This window comes from Pecten maximus, chromosome 10, assembly GCF_902652985.1.
Source record: "Pecten maximus chromosome 10, xPecMax1.1, whole genome shotgun sequence".
Classification (NCBI taxonomy): Eukaryota; Metazoa; Mollusca; class Bivalvia; order Pectinida; family Pectinidae; genus Pecten; species Pecten maximus.
Genome location: NC_047024.1, coordinates 11,619,702 through 11,638,038, shown reverse-complemented (window position 1 = coordinate 11,638,038; position 18,337 = coordinate 11,619,702). Strand labels below are relative to the sequence as shown.

General features: G+C 33.7%; 2 protein-coding genes across 2 annotated transcripts in view; one reads left to right on the top strand and one right to left on the bottom strand.

Annotated features, from left to right (window-relative positions):
- The window catches only part of LOC117336173 (LARGE xylosyl- and glucuronyltransferase 1-like), a 28,745-nt gene extending 21,541 nt beyond the window's left edge, over window positions 1-7,204 (bottom strand). Inside the window, exons 1-11 of the mRNA XM_033896567.1 lie at window positions 7,050-7,204; window positions 6,113-6,199; window positions 5,379-5,474; window positions 4,716-4,827; window positions 4,121-4,241; window positions 3,539-3,710; window positions 2,931-2,965; window positions 2,610-2,705; window positions 2,205-2,288; window positions 1,869-1,946; window positions 756-887 (exon numbers count right to left, since the gene is read on the bottom strand). Of these exons, the coding sequence (XP_033752458.1) occupies window positions 756-887; window positions 1,869-1,946; window positions 2,205-2,288; window positions 2,610-2,705; window positions 2,931-2,965; window positions 3,539-3,710; window positions 4,121-4,241; window positions 4,716-4,827; window positions 5,379-5,472 (924 nt within the window). The 5' untranslated portion in view covers window positions 5,473-5,474; window positions 6,113-6,199; window positions 7,050-7,204. The remainder of the gene's footprint in view (window positions 1-755; window positions 888-1,868; window positions 1,947-2,204; window positions 2,289-2,609; window positions 2,706-2,930; window positions 2,966-3,538; window positions 3,711-4,120; window positions 4,242-4,715; window positions 4,828-5,378; window positions 5,475-6,112; window positions 6,200-7,049) is intronic.
- A 1,831-nt stretch (window positions 7,205-9,035) lies between these two features.
- Window positions 9,036-17,575, top strand: LOC117336172 (NEDD8-conjugating enzyme Ubc12). Its single transcript, XM_033896565.1, has 5 exons — window positions 9,036-9,239; window positions 11,572-11,666; window positions 13,868-14,010; window positions 14,823-14,886; window positions 15,649-17,575. Exons 1-5 carry the CDS (start codon window positions 9,131-9,133, stop codon window positions 15,787-15,789), a joined length of 552 nt encoding a protein of 183 aa, XP_033752456.1. The 5' UTR covers window positions 9,036-9,130; the 3' UTR covers window positions 15,790-17,575.
- Window positions 17,576-18,337: the final 762 nt, after the last annotated feature.

Sequence of the window (18,337 nt, the reverse complement as noted above, 5' to 3'; positions counted from 1 at the left end):
TACATGTATGGATGTTTGTGTGGTGAGGACCTTTAGAGAATTATGAGTATACATGTATGGTTGGTTGTGTGGTGAGGACCTTTAGAGAATTATGAGTATACATGTATGGATGGTTGTGTGGTGAGTACCTTTCGAGAATTATGAGTATACATGTATGGATGGTTGTGTGGTGAGGACCTTTAGAGAATTATGAGTATACATGTATGGATTGTTGTGATGTGAGGATCTGTGGAGAATTATAAGTATACATGTATGGATGGTTGTGAGGTGAGGACCTTTAGAGAATTATGAGTATACATGTATGGATTGTTGTGTGGTGAGGATCTGAGGAGAATTATGAGTATACATGTATGGATTGTTGTGAGGTGAGGACCTGTGGAGAAATATGAGTATACATGTATGGATGTTTGTGTGGTGAGGACCTTTAGATAATTATGAGTATACATGTATGGATGGTTTTAAGGTGAGGACCTGTGGAGAATTATGAGTATATATGTATGGATGGCTGTGTGGTGAGGACCTTTAGAGAATTATGAGTATACATGTATGGATGGTTGTGTGGTGAGGACCTTTAGAGAATTATGAGTATACATGTATGGATGGTTGTGTGGTGAGGACCTTTAGAGAATTATGAGTATACATGTATGGATGGTTGTGTGGTGAGGACCTTTAGAGAATTATGAGTATATATGAGTGAAATATAAACAAAAATATGTAGTTTCTGATTGTACAGGAATATGATGCTGATCATATACCTGGTCTGCCAGGGAAGTGTAATGCATGGTGATCAGTTCCTTCTCGGCCACTGACCGCCATAAACTGGTCCAGTCAAGCTGTCGCAGGATGTGTAGGTCTAGAAGGATTACTCCGGTATTGAACCCACGTCCCTATAACAACAAAACACTGTACAGTTAACCCTTTAAATTAAATACAGGTTTCACCAAACCTCTATCCCTTAACACAATATATATAGACTCTGTATATATTAGTAATTGACTCGAATAGACTGTAATCATTATCAATAACAGACAAATGTACAGTGTGTTACTAGTTGTGTTAACTTTCCATGGAAACAAATTCACCATAATATTAAATTGTTTTACTATATTTTTCCTATTTTGGTCAAAGTAAAATTATATTTCACTTATTATAATTAAGTGTGTTGAAAGTTCTATAATGGTTCATATTATAATAGTTCTATAATGGTTTACATAGTTCTATAACGGTTTATATAGTTCTATAATCACTATGGTTTATATAGTTCTATAATGGTTTATATAGTTCTATAACGGTTTATATAGTTCTATAATGGTTTATATAGTTCTATAATGGTATATAGTTCTTTCTACCACAATACCCTGTGTTATTCAACTCTCAGACCATCAGTTAATCATTACAGCCGTTGATTAACAATCTGTTTATACCACACGTGGTATAAACTCTGTACGCATTTTGATTGGCTAACACGGTGAATTTTGACCCAAGCTGCAATTGTTATTGACGTCATCAATAATCTAATGACGTCACATCACCGGGTCCCGGCCGTCACCGGTACACTTTATTTGCATACGCGAAATTATACTTGACCACGTTTCCCTTTGATTCAAGCCGATATTATTGTGGTAGAAACAGGTCGCACGACTCGAAATTGTTGGATATGGAATTTATTTCACACTCGTAAGTTATTTTTTAAAAGTTGCAAAAAACACTCGCTAAAGCTCGTGTCTTTTGTAACTTTTAAAAAATAACTTACGAGTGTGAAATAAATTCCATATCCAACAACCACTCGTTGTGTAACCTCTATTTAATGGAAACCATTAGTGCTGTTCACAGGTATTATAAACAGGCTGTTTAGTTATACAGTTTACCAGAGCTGGCCAGGGGCGATGGTTCCTCCACAGCTTCCCTAGATACCAATCACTCTGGTTCTCTACCAAACCTATAGCCTACAATACAGAAATACAAAATAATATTAACATATTACATCTGTTACAGCATTCAATATCAATTGATTATCTGAGATGTGTGTCTTAAGTCATGTGACCAAACAAAGTGTCCTTGACATTCATAATAAAGTTTACCAAAAAGTCAGTACTAATAGATGAACTAAAAGATCTGTGAAATAAATGTATCATAAAAATTAATGTTTAAGATTTTAAAAGTTTTGCTTTGTATAGTGTATATTATGTCAACATTTTTCTTACCTTTTTGCCTTTTAAAACCTGGAATATTTTCCACAGTTCAGCTATATCTGTAGCAAAGGTGACATCTGTGTCCAGGACAATAACCTGGAAAAACACATAACTACCAGCATTATCATTGTTCAAAGGCAGCCTTACTGACACAAATGTAAGATATGTCAATAACTCTTTATGTAATGAATCATACCATATAATTATTAATTACATGTACATAAATTCAATATATCATGCTGTAATATCAAATTGTTTTATCTAATTTCATACAGTGACATCACAATCCAGCTAACCTAAACAAGACAAATGCTGTGACTACCATATCTAAAATTATTCCTCAGGTTTAAAGGACTAGGAAGGTTAGAATTAAAGACCAAATAAGATTTTAAAGTAAGCTGGACAGACCCATTATACCTTTTGTAGACTTTGAGGTAGTGTTTTAGGTAGTGTGAGCTTCATCAGTCCATACACACCAGAGTAATGCTTGTTTTGGATCCAGGACACTTCATTCTGTTGACAGAGTTTACCATATAATATATTATTGTCTTCAAATCTAATTGTTGTACGTCATATTATAGATATTATAGATATCATGGAATTCACTTTGAGAAAGGAAGAATTTTTTTGCTAAATGCCAAATAAAAATTTTAATGAAACTGAATTATGTAACAAAGTCTGTGCATCATTTTGTAATGAAGAGTTTGACTGATGGAATAAAGACTGATTCACACATACCTCGATGCTGCTGGCAGGATAGAAACTCACTTCAACTACAAAACAAAGATTTTTTGAAATTACAATCTCATTCCACTTCTAACCAATGATAAAAGTTAACAAGAAAGTTAACAAGTAAGCATGACATTGAAAAAAAAACAATTCTCTTCAGGTTCTCTTCAAAATTTACAAAAAATTTCAGAAAGAACATTTAAATAGTATTTTTAACAATAATGCCAAACATGTGTTTTGATTACTAATTAAATATCAGTAGATATGCTGAAGCATACCCCTGCTCTGCTATCTACCTACCTCCCCTCCCACTTTTAAGTATACTAATAAGGAGTAGAATGAAAAATATTGTAAAGGGCAGAATAATTAATTATTCTCCATCAGAAATTTACTGGAAAATAACAAATTAATGCATATTCAGACAAAATTCTGTCTCCTGACACACAGACTGATACCAATATAACTACACCCTTCCACAACTTCATTGCAGAATTTTTTTTTTTCTAATAACATACGAGCCTCCAGAAGAGTTCTGCTAAATAAATATGACATGGCTCCCTCTACGAAAAAAGTTTAAAGTTAATTCCCAGAAAATCTTACTCAAATAAACATCCTACCTTCAGCTACATTCCATGTTTCAAACAGATAAAGGAGGATGAGTTGAGCAGTGTTGTCGGAGATGAAGTGGAAGTGTAGCGGATTCTTGCGATAGAATAGGATGCTTTTTATTAATGTCACCACTTGTCGTGTGGCATTATTTTTGGCACAGACAATAGCAACATGGATAACCTGCAGGAGACAATGGAAAAATTACAAATATTTTCTACAGGGCATTCTCTACCTACATACTAGTAAGATAAACGGTTATACACCTACCCGGTACATGTCTGATGTTTTACACGAGATAAATGTCTATATGTTGTAATGTAAATTATTCTGGTATCTTATCAACTTTTATACAGCAGTCTGGTGTCAATTAACATCAGATTTGGAGTACTCTCTAAACATGCAGGAAATCAGTGAACCACGCCAGAGTCAGTATTCAATTGGTTAATGTAGAAACAAATTGTCACTTTCATACACATGTTGCACCTGGATTAATGATAAATTATTGCAGAACATGAATCATATCAGATTAATTCAGATGAATGTCTAACGATTGATACTTGGTATAAAGGGAGATAATACACAACACATACCTCACACTTGGGTACCTCAGGTTGAGGGTTTTTACATCGTACTCGAGTGTTGTTACTCGTCCCACTGTCATTCTGGGCAGCCATACTCATCTGTAGACTCAGCAGCTGACTCCTAGTCAGGCTAAAATACAGTACCAAACAACCCATCACTTACAAAGCAATCCCCAAAATATTCATCTTTTTACTCACTCAATTAAGGAATAATTATTAATTATATCAATGTTGACATGCTGGGCTACTATGCTCTTGTTATGACATATCACTCACTAACATATATCTTGACCAGTTAAACCTGTTTGACATTAAGTATATCTGTGTGAATTTTTCAAGTCTGTAAGCAACACTTAGTGGTTGCTGACATGCTTTTTCCTACATGACTCTGCCTATTGCTGGGCTTCATCTTAAAGATGAAAGTCAGTGTTCTGTCGAATTAGGTTATATGTAGTCAATGGATTACTATCTAAATGACTCCACCTATTTCTATGCTTCGTCTCAGCGACAATAGTCAGTATACAACACACTAAACATGGTATTCATTACAACCCCTAAATGCTGGAAGACCTATATTCTTTAATGCCTTGAGGCCTCTATATACCCGAGTTCTTTGTTTACAGCCTTGTTTTCCTTGTCCAGCTCCCGTAACATCTGTGCAAACCGGGACTCGACCTGATGTATGTCTAGAGTATTCATCTGTGACGGTAACATATCTGAGGAAAGTAAATAAGTTATTTTTTAAATGATCATTTTTGTCCATCAGCCAAATAGAATTCCAATATGCTAATTGTGTCTCATCTTATCCATAATCACAAGTGAAGACTCAATAAATGGTCTCAACGGTGTGAAAGACATTACTTTTATTACCAGGTAGCTCAATGCCTTTGTTCATTCAACACACAACTTGCACCAGCTGAGAGGTTGATTAGGTGAGAATATTTTTTAGACTTTGCTATACTGGTAGCTTCAGATTAACAATTAACTTTATTTTCTTTTGAATAGTAAGACATAAACAAATACAACATTACTACCATATTTTCATTTTCAAAACACCTTGTGGAAATAAATTTAAATTTGGGAATTATTTCACTTGTCAGATCAGACTTGAAAATATGTCATTTTCTTTTAAATCTTTAATCTTTTAGAAACAATGTGATAAAAATCAAATAATCTTTTCTCTAGTCTTTATTAATCTATGTCACCAGAAACTTACTAGGAAAACAGAGAATACTAAAGTTTGTACCAAATTCTACACAATACTTACCATCTGATGAGAATGCTAAATAGACCAGGAGGCCGGTAGGGAAAGCCCCTACCACCACCAGCAGGATCAGGTTCCTCCTTTTGACCCGAATCATCCCTGCAACAGTTAGATTGTTTTTTTATGAATGTAGAAAACAGTGACTATTGTACTTGTATCTGTAAGCACACTGACGAAACTATTAAAGCTGATCTTTAAACTGTATTCAAGCTTGTGAATAATACAACTGGTTAAATACGGATTGTACAAAAATCATCCAACAAAAATAGTTTCTTCTATCAGATTACATCAACACACAAGATGAAAATGAATTGTTTCCCAAATTTATTCTTTGGTGTGTAGAACTAGGATGCATCATCTGAACTTCAAAGGCGATAAGGTCACAGTTGGGTAACACACTGGCCTTTTTCCAAAGCAACAAAGGTCAGATTCCAATATCAGGTTTGACGATATGGTATCATCTTCTATGTGGGCTATCTCTGGGTATTCCTGTTATCTTCCACATCTGACTCTTGTTTGCTTTCAGTAATAGTGACAAATATGAGTTGATATTTGATGTTGCTTAGCATTATTTGTGTTACCAGAAACTCCTTAAACTTAAGTTGATCAGCAATCTTACCCTGGGTAAAGATAATGTCAGAAATCTTTCTGAGGCTTTAATTTCCCTTGAAAAATTTAAGTAAAAAACCAAAACAAAACAAAAGCTGATCAATCTAAAAATAATCTGCATACTTTACCTATTTTTTCTCTCTAAACCAGTTTAAGGCGTTCATTGATCCAGCGGCAAAGGAGAACTGGAAATAGGCATCCTGGCTCTCAACTCTCTAAAATCACACAACCAGTCAATATCTTTTATTTATGTTTTATTTATGCTGCATGACTGTACGTGTATGTGCTAATTAATAGTTGTTTTCAGAGCTTTTCTGAGGGCTTTTTGGGCTGTTAATGGGCCCCATTCCCAATTGAAATTATTTCCTATTTAAGCCAAATTCCCAAAATGTGCTGTTTACTCTTGAAATAATCTTTCCCAATCCATCAATTTTCTTCTCAAAAATAAACAAAAAGGCCCCTTAATTCCCAAACCTGTGAGAAAAAGCCCTGGTTTTTATTTTGTTCTGTCGAAAATACAAACTTTTCTGAGCTCATGTTATATTGTACCACAATACTCGACCCAAAATAAAGCTTCTGTATCTTTACTGTATAATATCTAATAAATCATTACAATTTATTTGTTTTAATGAAGCATTTACTCATATATAGATTAATTGATGAAAATTCCTCAGGCAGGTTATGTCTTTTCAGATCATTAAATGAATTAACAGACACCGCTAAATAGAATACTGTATCGTTTGTATTGTAGATCTAATCACAAACACCAGTCAGTGTTTATTAATTGATTATGTTATTTTACTATAATAATTAGTATATTATAGGCCTATATCAGCTGTATATTGTACACACAACCAATGTTTTAAGAAATGTTTATGTGTAACGAAAAGTAAAAGCTTATTTCACTGAAATTATTACTATGTATTAAAAAAATATATAGTATAACTAAGTGTCTTATGAGTAGGCTCATACTTGAAAAATATCTTGGGTTGTTCATCGGGGGTCGGAGGGGGAGCAATTCAGTTATTTCAGGGTATGTCCCTTGTTCAAGTTCTTGATTCTTACCCCAGACACGCTTAAGTCGAACGGAGACTCCTTTGCGCTATCGCACTAAAGATACCATATAAACTACTACCAGTTAATCAGTTTGTCTCTGAATGTTCCACATCATTACTTTCTGTCAGGAGTGAAGTCGATTGTCCTCGGTTTTCGATGTTGACAAAAATGGAAATCTTCTGTAAAAAAAGATGGGAAAAGTGTACTTTACAGTAGGACCGGAACAGGAAACTAGACTGTGGGTTGTTTGTTGGGAGCCTGTGTTAAGTAGAGACCGGAAATGCAGCTCAACATTTTATCTTGGGTATACAATAACATATAGAGGCGAACGCGTTTAGGAGTTTAATCCTAATTGAATGTATACTCAGATAAATTCTAAGTATTTGAATTCAACTTTAAACAATAAGAAACAATTTTATTGAAAATCAATGACTGACGATTTAAAAAAAGAGTGATAAATACATATTCTTTTTGAGACACCCATTTCCACGCTCTTCTTCAAATAAAACGCACTTTTGTATGGAGAGCTAATTAGATGCACTAGGTCTCTGAGCAAATTGTTAATCACTGAATTGGCAAAAATACTTCCAATTATGTTTTGTATGTGGATCCTATTTCAGAGTCATTGTATGTTATATTGCTTGGATGATACACTGTACAAATTTATGAAATGAAACATGTATAGTCTATTATGGTTTTTTTTTCAAAAAACATTGCTTATTGAAAGTGTATACAAAAATCCAGACAATGGAAGTTATTATGGAGTTCTGAGTTTTGAGCAATATGGCCCTAATCCACTAAAAGCCCATTTTTTCACCAAAGAAACTAAATTCCAAATTCTTCTTTTAAAAAATGATTGAGAGACACCACCGGTTTGAATGTGATTAATTGTGGATTGAAGTAATTCAATGTATATGTTTTCGTTTAAGATGGACTTCAGTATCCCAAATCTATTTTTCCATTAAAAATGAACCAAAGTAAACCTAATCTTTACCATTATTACATTTTTGGTAATTTTGTTTTCGATTAAAAATGGACCAACACATAATATCGCCGTTTTATTTTCGGAGATAAGTCGGATGATATCAATCCACGCGTGCCGCAACCTCGGATGTTGTGGATACCGTTTTGAATTTTTACATTACTTTTGATTTTTCAGCTGTTGGTACTTCTCACTAAACTACTGAAGGATCTTATTGCCATATGAAATATAAAGAAAAGTGAATAATAGGTAAATCAAAAGCTTAATTTATACCTACCTAGTTATATATGAAGACTGTGATAGTATGTGACTTCGTTCTGCCTCATATGTGTGTGTGTGTGAGGGTGTGTGTGTGCCATGGTATGATATCTATATGGACCGTGGTTTGGATATCCGTGCCAAGTCCGTATGCTAGTATATATGATCTTACTTTTCTGGCAGTGTCAGCATTTCAATTTTTAAATTTTTTGCGTTTAGATCCGTTATTCAAAACGTGTATCCAACTTTAACCAAACTTGATTTCATCCCATAGTGAGCTTTTAATACACTATTCATTTAAGGAATGTCATCCAGAATGTATGGTCCAGCGACTCTGCAAATTAGTGATACTGGGAATCTGGTCTTCAATTAAAGTATTGTGTTTGGTTCACTTTCTCTAAAAGTATATCAGTTGTTTAGATTTTGAGAAATCAAAATGATCTTCATGAAACTCCAATTGCTTACAAATTGTGATAAAGAAAAAAAATAAAAGAGAGAGAGAAAATACATGGTGCTTCCATGCTATGAATATTAATGTGGAAATGCAGACATTTTAACAAATTTTGTAGTTTGCTTAACATTAACTATACTAAAAAAGCATGATAGATGAGCCATGCAATTATACACAATCCTTGTTTGTTTGTGTGTGTGTGTGTGTTTTTTTTTATGTAACGGTACTTCATCTTATATCCGGAAATTGCATCCGCTTTTCTAGTTGGTTTCTAAATTTTACATCAAAAGCATTTCCGGTCTCGCGTTGGGTCAGGTCAACAGGCGGAGTGGACGATATATTTGTAAGGATTACATCGCTGTGTGTGTGTTGACTTTGGCTGGATATAAAAAAGTGACAATGATTAAGTTATTTTCACTAAAACAACAGAAAAAAGACGGCGTAGACGTCAGTGAGAAATCCGGTAGCCAAAAGAAAGCGTCTGCAGCCCAGTTAAGAATACAAAAAGGTGATGAAAATAAGATTCCATTGATGGATCCGAAACGCAATAGATATATTTTCTTATCCGGTTTCATGATGAGAACTGCTTTTGTCTAAACATAGTCATATTGTATTATATATTCATTTGATTAATTTTCGGCATATGTATACAAGGCAGATACTGTGATTTAATGGAGCTTTTTGTGTCCATTAAATCATTCGACAAATGAGTTGATCGTCATTTCTCAAAATATAAACAATAATCAACTTAAATTCTTTAAAACTATTGAGGAAGTCGACTCTTAGTCCTTACCATTAAAACATTTCCGGTACTCGAATTGTAGTCTGGACAAACTGTTTCCAGGGGCGGCATATAAACATTCTCCTTTGATTGAAATTGTGTTTCCTTCGTTAACATTTTGGAAAAAAAGAACCTGGGGAGACCCAAAAGTACTAAAGTAACCAAGAGGCATTGTTTACATGTTGCTTGCTCTTGTGTACATGTGAAGTATGCAAATATACCACTCCAGGGATTAGGAAGGACAGGGACCATGGGTCATAGATGCATATAAATTCTTATGGCCCATTGAAATTTTAGAATCTTTCATATATACAATGAGAAAATGACCCATAAGAATTTTTTAAACAGTGGTAATTTGCCCATATCTAAATCCTGCCTTCCCAATCCCTGCCACTCCCCCACTCTAAATCATCATCTACATGATGAACTTCACAAAAAATAGATGCCATGTTGGTGACTTCATGATTTCTGCATACTTCGAGGAGGGGTAGCCCGAGTTTCATCTGGCCCTGACACCATGTGTGGTGTAGGGCCAGAGCGCACTACTATATGAAAACGTGGAATTCTCCGACACGGTTTGGTGTCGCTAAGATTTTGGTGCAAACACAATAAAAATTGGGTGTGACATAACACCTACCTTACATACCTGGGTAAATCAAATATTGATTTACCCCAAAACACCAATTTAGTCCAAAATCTGTGTTGTTTCGTCTGTATAGACCCTCGTTTTACGCTTCGTCAAAATTTCACACTGTTGACCCGCCATTTTGTATGTGACAGTGCAACTAACCACCCGAATCGGAATGCAATGGACTGAAAAGGCCAATTATCATTTATTGTGTTTTTCTTGTAACATAATTTAAAGCAAGAAATTTAAAACTAAGCTTATTATTTCCTAAAACATGTTATATTTAATGCAAGAATACATTATTTACAAATTATAAGCGGTAAATATATAGAAATAAATGTATTGTTTTTCCTTTTCGCTCCATTGCGCACTGATTATAGTGATTAGACCACCCGCGACCTACATAATTAGCAATATGGCGTCGAGTCAAATGTGAAATTTTGACCCAGTTGTTTTCCCTTTTGTTTCTTCTATTGATCTGTATGTAACATTTATTCATGGGCCATCCCTGGTCCAGCATTCTATACATGGAGTAAGTGACTCCGGATTCCTGCTTGTGATCATTTTACTGGTATTAAAACATAACCTTCTGTGGTGTCTAATAATAATAATATATTACCCCAGTACAAACTTTAATAGGAAAATCAGGAGATACACAATGGAACTTCAAGCATATCTTCTTGTCTATAAAGTTGAACCCATATTGATTATGCCTAATTAATTAAGTCAATGATCATGAGGTCACCAGAAACATCAGCAGAATTATGACAGTTTTTAGTCTCTCTGAGAAACATAATCTCCTCATTTCAGTTGTTGTTATTCCTTCCTATTACAGTAGCAATATACCATCCTATTTGTAAACCAGGTACACCCCTTCAAGACATAACCTTCTGAAATAATCTTTGAATCTGCATGGTATTTTTGAGAAGGAATATTGATTGCCCCTTAGCAGATATTGAAAGTATATTAGGTAAAAACTAAGCAATTGTGTAGGACTCCCAATTGTTGTCAGCAGGGCGAAAAGTGCAATCATTGAGGACCACACAGGAATTACTGGTACAATAATAACTAATATAGCAAATTCCAGACCATTTGTTCATATGCATGCTTTCAATATTGCCAATCGTCCAGTCTGTGAAGGAAACACTTGGTTCTGATTGCTTAGAGCGCTAGCCTGGTACCTCAGAAATTACCAGGTCACCAGAAATCAACACTGACAGTTCTGTCACATAAATAATATTTTGGGTTCCCACCAGTTTGATATGATAGGGTAAACATTGGTATGATAAATATTTATCATATGGCTTGTGTCATTTTATTGCTAGTCAACATATTTAATAGTTCCCAGTCTGAATGTCATTGTATAAAGCTGTTTACTTAATAAGCTTAATGATCACATGTCTAATACATGCATATGTTTTTTTATTTCAGACATCAATGAACTGAATTTACCAAAAACATGTCAAGTAGATTTTCCTGACCCAGATGATCTTTTAAACTTCAAATTAAATATTTGTCCAGATGAGGTAAGATTTATTCTTCTTTAAGGAGAGAGTACAGTTAGTGTATTCCATTATTTATGTTTCCCTACATTTATAAGATTTATATTCTGTATTTATTACATGTGATGTTAATTTCTTCAAATCTGAATATTTTTTTTTTTAAGAAAATGATGGATATAAATAGTTCACACTCTTTATGTATGCATGGGACAGGAGGTGTCTCTTCAAATATAAGATTTACCTATTATGTCATCATTAATATATATGTTATTCAAAAGAATTGTATACATGTACCTGGTATAGCCAGAGTTTCCTCTGGCCCTGACACCATGTCTGTCTTAAAAACATCTACACCAAACTTTATGATATATGGAGAATTGGGAAGGTTTCCATTAAGTATAAATATAAAAGTTCGTATGATTGGATTTTGGGCCAAAATGATGGTCTCAACTCATAATAAATTGAGCAACAAATTTTTCCAAATTTTAAGACATTATAATGCTCAATGGTCTAACTATATTAAAAATATTTTTGAAGAATGTAATTTATTAGATGTTTTTGAAAACCATGAATTTACTAGTATACGCTGCTTAAAAAATACTGTTTTTCATACCCTAAGAAATTTGTTCATATGTAATTGGAAAAATGACGTTTTCAATTCTCCGAAAGGGACCAATTACAGAATTTATAAACATGATTTAAGTTTAGAAAAATATCTACTTGACCTCCCTCCTAAGCTAGCTAATTCCTATTGTAAATTTCGAACTTGTAACATTAAATTACCAATCGAATACGGAAGATGGAATAACATCCCAAGAGAAAATAGAATCTGTAGTCTGTGTAACCTGAATGAAATAGGAGACGAATTCCATTATCTATTTAATTGCAGCGATCATCAAATAGCATTAAACAGAAAAAAATATATATCTAGATACTATTATGAAAGACCAAGTACATTCAAATTTAATACACTTTTTAATTTTGTAGTAGACGATGAATTGAAATCACTTGTGAAATTAATTAAAGAAATAAGTATACGACTCAACAATATTTAAGATAATCTCTTGCTTAACAAATGTATCGATGTATTATATCATATGTCCTGTACAAATTTTGTATGTATAATTCTCTACACTTTATATGTTTATGAGAATAAAATATTGTCATTGTCATTGGTGTACATGTATAGACTAAGGGCCCCTACACCAGACATGGCATCAAGGCCAGAGGAAACTTGGGCTAGTACCTGGTATAGCTACAATACAAGTAAACTAATTATCTATCCTTATGATTGTCTCAAGAGCAGAACAAGCAAAAAGTTGAATTGTTATGTAAGAATATTTGGAATTTTATGTAGAATTAAAAAAGATTTCTTGATTATACAATGTATCTTTGTAAGAATTGATAATTATTTACATGTTATCTTCAGAGGTTTGTTGTGAGTCATGATTAGCCCATGACAGATTGTGGGCTATTCAAATAGCCCTATGTCTGTGGTCCATCCATAAACAATCCTTGTTATGTACTGGAGGTATTTTTCACATACTTCACTTGTAGGTTTCCCATGGTCCCTATAATTTGTGTCCATTGAATTTTGAGTCTGATAAAAAAAAAAAGGCCGCCAAGCAGCTATCTTGGATTTTGACATTTGACATTTGTTATTGGTATATCTTGAGAAGTTCTGGAGGGATATTTCTCAAACTTCACAAGCAGATCTAGATTGCCTGTAGTTTCTTGTGACTGTTCAGGTTTGAGTCTAATTTGGGAAAGAAAGGTTAGAGTTGCAACCATATCTTTTTTTGATTGTTGAAATAAATGTACTGGCAGAATATTTCTCAATCATCATAAATACCATGTATGTTCTAGTTGGTCTGTAGTTACGCTCATTCAATTTTGAGTCCTGTCTGTAAGATAAAAATGGCCAATAACTTCAATAAGCCTCCATCTTGGATTTTGAAAGTTGAAATTTGTTATTGATATATGTCAGAAAGTCCTAAGATCTTTCTTAAGTTTCAAATCTAGGTTCCCATATGCATGTTATCAAAAGATTACTGTAAGAGGAAGAAAGGAAAGAATGGAAAATTAAGAAAAGAAGAGTCTTTCAAAGAACCAATTAAGATCATTCAATGGTGGGCACCAAGATCCCACTGAGACCTGCTGGCATTGATTACAACTGTACATTGTCCATATGCATGAATTTTGATGTTTTTTTTTTTCTCTTTTAGGGGTTTTACAGAGCAGGACGGTTTGTGTTTAGTTTTAAAGTTGGTCAAGGCTACCCTCATGACCCTCCCAAAGTAAAGTGTGAAACCATGGTCTACCATCCTAACATAGACCTAGAGGGGAATGTGTGTCTAAACATATTACGGTAAGTCAGAGATTCTAGGAAGTTCATTTTGATACCAACACTTTTGACTTCTGTGACTTTGAACGTGGGTCATGGGTCTTTTTATTAGCATGTTTCTGGCCAAATATCATGACCACTGAGGCTTTGACCATTTGGTTAAGGATTTACCCTGTGACTTTAAAAGTGACTTTCATTCATTAGAACTAAATTGATAGCCCTAACATAACATGATATTGACCCTACATAGTATATGATGATGACCCAGAGTTCATTGTTTGATGATTTTAACACGTTCGACCCCTTCGATCTTGAAAGTGACTTATAGTAGTTCATTTAGTCCAACTTTGACGACTCATCCCTCTCCTTAAATCAAAACCTTTGACGTCTTGATTGATCAGAAGTCTTTCTTAAAAATTTGGAATAAACATGAGTTGAAAATTTGCCTCTGAGAGGTGCTTCAAATGTTGATAATTAAGTCCCCGAACCCGCAAAGTAAACATAAACACTAAAGCACATACACATACTGTATTATATTCTGGTCAAGACTTGATAATAAATTTTCTCACACTATCTACTCAATATCTGTTTTGTTTTCAATCTTATGTGACTGAATAAATTTGGAAATATAAGAATAAAAAAATTTCTCAGGAAATATTACTTTTACAATGTAATTAGAATGTATATCTGCATAACCTTAACACCTATCAAAAACCAAAATGCAGATATGTTTAATCTTTTTGTGCTTCGAAAAATATTATTTGGTACATTTAAAATTTTGTTTTTGGTATTATAATAATTACATTTTAATTTGAACATTGATTTATGACTTGTAGAGAGGATTGGAAGCCTGTGCTAACAGTCAACTCAATAGTATACGGATTACAGTACCTGTTTTTAGTAAGTACATGTTCATCCCACAATCTGTATATAGGGATAACAGGCAACTAGTTCTCTGTGTATGAACTGCAGAAATTACTTTAACATGTAGTATCTAAGTTCATCCAACAATGTAATAAGGGACTTGTCAGATATAATCTTTATTATAATATTGAGGTCTGCTGCAAAGACTCGGTCCATTAGAGCACCAACTTATTATATCATTTCAATGGACATTCCTAAGAAAAAATTAATTGTTAAGATTAAGAATTTCAATTATTAGTATTAGTCCGCTTGTACTTTGAAACATATGGGGCAAATCAAAGGTAAGTAGATTTGTATACATGTATTTTTTTTTGTACAATGTATTTTGAAATTTTTGTCTTTGGCATTTAACAATAGAAGGTAATAAAAAACCTTCCTAAGGTTTTCCATTATAGTGCTTAAAGTAATACTTATTATATAATGTCATATAATCTACATGATTTTTTGTGCTATTTCAAAGTTGTTTATTTAATTTAATGATATGTAACAAATGCCTTTAATTGTAAAAATATAGTAACCTTTCATATCAAGTTTATCAAATTTTCTGACCCTGTTTCAAAACATTTAAATAAATAACTTCTTAACCAAACAGAAAACCCCAGATCACCTTCCTTAGAAAACCAATTGACTCAGAGGTAAACTTTCAATCTGTCATTGCTGCTGCAACAAGACAACAGTGTGTATGTGTAGATCATTATGTTATACTGATTCAAGTGTGAATATAATATCTTGTCACAGGAACCCAATCCAGAAGATCCTCTGAACAAGGAGGCAGCAGAGGTTCTCCAGAACAACCGCAGACTATTTGAGCAGAATGTGTCCAAGTCTATGCGTGGTGGTTATATAGGATCTGTGTACTTTGATAGATGTTTAAAATAAGGACAGTTGGGATGATCTTGGCATAAGAAATATATTATCATATGGAGGCATATGGAGACGCATGACGCATCATTTGGATTAATTTGGTCAAGACTTTGTAAGTGCTGTAACAGTCGGAGATTATGACAGGTGTGATGTCTTTATCAACAGGTTGTAACAGACTTTTTGTGTGTGTGGCTACTGGTGCAGTGTGGGGAGGGGACACACTGGTCAGGTCACAAGTCCTGGAATATACACTGGTGTGAGTAGTCAGGTCTTGTCTACATTAAGCCGAAGAATACTTCAAGAATGGTCATGTAGTGTTGATTGTATTTAAGAATAATATAGTTAACACTAGTCTTGTTCCTCATCATATGGAGGGAATTGACAAAGGGGCCTATATATGTATTGAATTATGTATACATGTCAAATCCTTGTTTGAAAAATAGATATAGCTTGTTGAATATTTGTGTATTTCATGCTTGTTACCATAATGATGCCATGTTTAAGATGAACCTAGTGTGATAAATGACATTTGGCCCCTCTTGTTCCAGCAAATATTAACATTCTCATCTTGTGTAATCTGTATGCGACAGTGTGCCTCTGGACAGAAATGATAAGTGCTGCAATTATGGTGACAAATAATATACATCTATAACATATTCTAATGTTACCTGTACAGAGGATGTACACCAAGTGTACGGGTATCTTCAGTTATGTATTACTGTATCAATTATAAACCTCGTACCTGTCCATCTTCCCGTTTTTGGGAGATCTCCTAATTTTAACTCTGAAATATTAGTTTTGGATTCTGCATAATTTGATAACCTTGCATCTATACTGCATTTAATCAGTACTGTACATTGCATAGAACGGTTCAAACAAGCAATACTGCACTATCATTTTGTCAATAGACTGTTATTTAACTAGGTATGTAAAGGTTTTGAAAATCTTACTACTTTATTAATTTCCACCAAACTTTTCTCTCCCATTTCAAATATAAAAAGTTGTTGGATAATTATGAAAGTTATCTTAGATCTTAAAACAAAAAAAGAGTCAGTGTCATTTTCTTTTACAAAGTGTGTTATTTGTTGATGATTGGGGAGTATCAAAGGCTGTCCAATGGACAGACAATTTCACTAGCCAGATGCCTGACAAGGCTAGTAGTTTAATGTGCCATGGTCTCTGAAACTATGGGTTGGTGTTGTTAAATGTTTCAAAACCAGTCTGTCAGCTAGTACATACAAAATTGCCAGGTCCTTAATGCAGAAATGGAAAACAAAAAACAAACAAAAAACAGATCATGAAAATTAATGGTTATATAACTATAAACCAGAAAAATATTTAAATGGCCTGAAGTTCAAGTGTATTGGTATATGTTGTATGATTTTGTATTACGTTCGGCTATAAGAATGCTTGTAATATGAATATCAAACATTAGCAGATTCTGTCATTGTTAAAGACAGGTGATAACAAAAAAAGAATAATCATTATTTACCTGTCTTTAACAAACAAACAAAAAATCTACTGTTGAGTTTCCGCTCTAGGAACATAATTTAATAGGATTTCTATACAAAAATTTTCTTTCGGAGTATCAGTTTTTAAAGTTTTGAAAAAAAATCTCTTCTCAAAACTTGCAAATACATTGAACACCAGATTCTCATGGCATATAGGGTAAAGAAATTTTTGGTCAGTTAGCGCAGAAATCTGTCTTCTTTTACGACAGTAATACCAGGTAGTTACAATAGATGTATTGTATTCAAATTGAAAACAAAATTAATGGTATTAAAATATTGTTTAAAATGTGTCCGTTGTTGATTTTATTTCATGCATGTAGTAATTATAATAGAAATGTAACTGTGAGTTTTCCAAGTGACATCACAGACAGATTTTACTCATCATTTCTCTTTTCCTGTTATTGCGGTTATTTCAGAAAAGGGAAAGAAATTTGAGAAATACCCATTGTAGCAATAACAACTTCCAAAAACCTATGGTGACCACCTATATCGGTCATTTTAATTGTAAAAATTGTTTGCTCAATTTGGGACAAAGGGGAAATATAGCAATGAAATCCGAGAAATTTCCAATGCAAACTTTGAGAAATAGCATTAAAGAAGAGGCCTATGGGCCTAAATGGTCAATTGAGACATATAACTATCTTCTATGTATAATTACAATGTATTTCTAAACAGTTCATAAAACAAGAGACCCATGGGCCTCAACGGTCATCTGACAAACACTTACAGCAGGGACACATCCCTCAACCAAGCATCATTACCATAATTGTCTATACGCAGCAAGTTATGTTTCAGATCAAATTTGGTTTTTATCCATGTTGGAAAAAGGAGGAGCAGCATCTTAAAAGCAAAATTTCAGCCAAGTTCCCATTTTTGGGGCATGTCCCTCTGTCCCCATGGGTCGGACAAGCCTCATTTATATGGATTAGGATTGCCCTTCCCCGATGATGTTTCATACTAAATATGGTTGTAATCAATTAAGGCATTAAGAAGAAGAAGCATTTTTAAGCAAAATTTTGGCTAAGTTCCCCTTTTGGGGCCTCACCCCTCTG